Genomic DNA, 3,732 nt, shown 5'->3' on the forward strand with positions numbered 1-3,732 from the left:
GGGAGCCCGGAGCTCCGGGCAGTTCCGGGGGCTGCCCGGCTCGGGACACCTGTCCCTGCCCCCTCCCGTGGGAAGCCAGCCCTGCCCGTGTGCCATTTCTTGCTCCGCTCAGGAGGCCCACTGGCTGCTCTGAAGTCCAGCCGCTGACGATGCTCTAAGGTGCCCGTCCCCAAGCCCGCACCATTCACCGTTAATTTCTCTTTAAAAACGAAGAATGCAGCTTCAGAAAGATCTCCATGTGCCTCCTGAGTGCAGGGCCTGCCCAGGGGTGGGGACAGGCGCTCTCCATATCCCCCACGGACAGACTCCCAGGGGAACTCCAGGGCCGCCTCCCTCCTCTCTCGTTAACCCCCACAGACCCTGGGGAGCAGTCTCCTCGTGGGGCAGCAGAGTCCCGGGCCCGGGTGCTGGATCGCCCCAGAGGTCAGACCCGAGCACCCTGGCTTCTGAGTGGGTGCTGGAGAGGGCGCTCCCTGCAGGGCATGACACCAAGCCTGCGGGGGCGTACCGGTGCTGGGGGGCAGGTGTCACGGGGGGCCCCGCCTGGACGGACGCCCCGGGGAAGGAAGGAGCCTGCGGGCAGGCCCTGGGCAGGGAGAGGGGACAGGTGCACGGGCCCACGGGGCTTGTGTGGCGGCTCAGGCCTGCCCGAGCCTGAGAGGGAGGGTGGGTTCCAGCCGTGAGCCGCAGGCGCCTTTGGGCAACTGGGAAGGCTCTGCTTTCTCCCGGCCAAAGGGCAGGTGTGCAGTGAGTCCCACCGAGAACTGGGGGGCATGACTGGATCAGAGGGCAGCCCCCAGTGGGAGAGACGGGGGCCCCCAGCAGGGTCAGCACACAAAGTGTGGGGGGGTGCCAGTGCCCCGCGACGCCTCCGGGCCCCCAGGACCACGCAGCGCTGCCTGGCCTGGGCACACCCCCGTCCGGCAGGCAGGCAGGCTGTCTGAGGCCCCGTGGGGCAGGACGCGACCACCTCAGTCACAGACACAGCCCAGGGGCTGCCGCTGGGCCAGGCTGGGGCGTGGCCGTGGCTCCCCGTTTGAGCCCAAACATTGACCCGGTCCCCTGGGAGCCTAAGAGGCTTTCTTTTGAGTAACAAGATTAATCTGTCTGGGCGCTCCTTGAATAAAGAACTGCACGTATTGAAAACATCAAAAGGAAGAGCAGCAAGCACGGTGAGGGGCTGCGCCCCCCCCGCCTTCCGGGAAGGCAGGGCCGGGGCTCCTCCAGACATCCTCTGCCCACAGACGGGTGCCATCAGCGTCTGCTCCTGCCCCCAGGAGGGGCTTCCCTTACAGGATGCAGCGGCAGACTTCCTCTCCTGGGTCTCCTCGTCTGCATGGAGACAGCTGGACAGCGTGGGCTTTTTAAACCGTGTCCCCAGCAGCCTTCACGCTGAGCCCCGGCTTCCCCGGCACCCCCCAAGTTCATTTACTCAGGGAATACCAGTCAGCCTCCTCTCCCTCAGCAGCTGCGCGCTGGGACTGCAGCTGAGGTTTACTTCTGCTGATTGCCTCCAGTGGCAGGAGGGTCACCCCTGCCCGAGGCAGCCCATGTCTCCTGTGAACAGCTCCCTTACCCTGAACCACAACCCACCTGCCTGTGGTGTCCACCCACTGACCCTCTGTCCTGCCCTCATGGGACAGTGCTCCAGGCCCCGCGGTCTTAGCCCCATTTTAAGACGAGGAAACTGGGGCTCAGAGTAACAGAACATGGCTAAGCAAGAACGCACCAGCGCTAGGCCCCAGAGAGGGGTATGCTTTGCTTCCGAAAGATGTCAACATTAAAACAGCCTCCTATTCAGTGAGACTATTTAAATCACTGTTTGCGGAGTACTAGAAGCAGTGCCTAGCACACAGCAAGTGCTACCTAAGAATTAAGTGGGAAAAAAATAATAACCTCTGGCCTTAAATTTGAAGCTCCAGAACTGGAAATCGGGCAGTGTAGGCTTTCTGTGGCGTGGGCGAACTGGGCAAGCCCGTGACCCTCTTCCTGCCAGAGGCACCCAAGCCCGCGCTGACTGGGGCCGCAGAGCTCGGGAGAGTGGGGTCCCGCTCGGGCACTGTGTGGGCTCAGAACTGACAAACTCACCTTGGCCCGAGCAGCCTCCGGGCTCCTGGCGTGTCCACGGCAAGGCCACGCCTCTCCTGGGGTCTCAGGAGAGGAGAATGAGGGGTTCGATGAGAGATCAAAGGTACCAGCTTTTCTTTTTCCCTTAATGTGAATCAGCTGACAAAATTTAACCCGTGAGCGATTTTACCCAGAACAGTGGGCTCTGGCCCCCGAGATCCTGCAGCACCGGGCAGGCATGTGTGGCGGTGAGGGCACAGGGGGGCGGAGCGGTGTCTGGAGCCTCCTGCGCACTCGGTGACGCGCAGCAGCCCGCCGGCCTCGCACCCGTGTGGCCTGCAGGCCCCTGGGTCTGCTCCACCTTGAGCTAGTTTCTGCAGATACTTCCAATCCTGGAATTAAGGGAAGCGAGCTTCCCCTCGACACCTGTTACAGCTCTCTCAGTGATGGTGATGCAGAGATGGACACAGGATCCACGGGGCCCCCAGCCTTGGGAGCCCAGCTTGGGTGGGATTCGTTGCACTTGATACTCCTTTGGGAAGACAGCTGACCTGAACTTTAAAGGGATGGGTCGGGTTTACTGGTAGAGGTGTTGGGGAACCAAAACCCTGGAACGCAGCTCATCCCTCGGAACCCTGAGGCCGCCCTCCTCAGTCTGGCAGATGAGTTTTTTCTGCCTGTTCTTTAAAATCTCTGCCGTCTTTTTTTCAAACTGATTTATTTGGCTGCTCCGGGTCTCTTGTGGCACGTGGGATCTAGTTCCCTGACCGGAGATAGAACCCAGGTCCCCTGCATTGGGAGCTTGGTGTCTTACCCATGGGGCCACTAGGGAAGTCCCTGCCATCTCTTTTCATTGGTGTCACCTTCTGGGCTGGCGGGTCCAGCCTCTCCCCAAGTGTGGAGCCCTCCAGAGTATGGAGTCATTTGGGCCAGATTACTTCTCTCTGGACCTTAGGATCTTGGGCAACTGCGTCCTCTTGAATGTGAAGGCTGCTGTGCAAACGTTAAGACATCCAGACCCCTCTCCAGAGGGCTCTGGGCAGATTTGGAAGAGAGATGAGCATCTCACCTGGCCTGGGACTTCCACGCTTCCCCTCCCTCCTGTGCCGCCTCTCCCTGGGGGGCTTCTGGGGACCCCAGGTAAAGTAGGAGAGGAAGAGCATGGAGCGCAGGACGTGTGACCCCTGACAGGCTGCATCTGGCTGGTGCTGGCTCCAGCCAGTGACCACCCTCCAGGGCATTCCCGCACTGCAAGCAAATGCATTCTCGCAGCGCCCAAGATCAGCATGGAGCTTATAACTTCTCCCCTCCCCCTTCCCAAGTCACATTAGCCCCTTCAAACCAAACCAAGTCAAGCAGTACAGCCATCAGAGGACACTGAGGCCAGGCGGCAGGAACCGCCTGGCCCAAGACCTCGGGGCCAGTGGACGGGTCGGGCGGCAGGTGCCCAGGCTCCTCTCTTATGCGGGTCCCCTCTCCCCAGGTACAACGGCTTGGTGACGGGCACGCGTGCCAAGGGCATCATCGCCGTCTGCTGGGTGCTGTCCTTCGCCATCGGCCTGACCCCCATGCTGGGCTGGAACAACTGCAGTCAGCAGGAGAGCCGGAACAGCTCCCAGGTCTGCGGGGAGGGCCAGGTGGCCTGTCTCTTCGAGGACGTGGTGC

The 3,732-nt window shown here is 61.6% G+C and overlaps 1 protein-coding gene across 1 annotated transcript in view; it reads left to right on the top strand.

Moving 5' to 3' along the window:
* Positions 1-3,728, top strand: part of LOC104988309 (adenosine receptor A2a-like) — a gene marked incomplete at its 3' end in the record, with an annotated part of 6,813 nt that extends 3,085 nt beyond the window's left edge. Inside the window, exon 2 of the mRNA XM_010839597.1 lies at positions 3,551-3,728. Coding sequence (XP_010837899.1) covers positions 3,551-3,728 — 178 coding nt within the window. The remainder of the gene's footprint in view (positions 1-3,550) is intronic.
* Between the last annotated feature and the right edge of the window lie 4 nt (positions 3,729-3,732).

The sequence above is a fragment of the Bison bison genome, unplaced genomic scaffold, assembly GCF_000754665.1.
Source record: "Bison bison bison isolate TAMUID 2011002044 unplaced genomic scaffold, Bison_UMD1.0 scf7180017846419, whole genome shotgun sequence".
Classification (NCBI taxonomy): domain Eukaryota; kingdom Metazoa; phylum Chordata; class Mammalia; order Artiodactyla; family Bovidae; genus Bison; species Bison bison.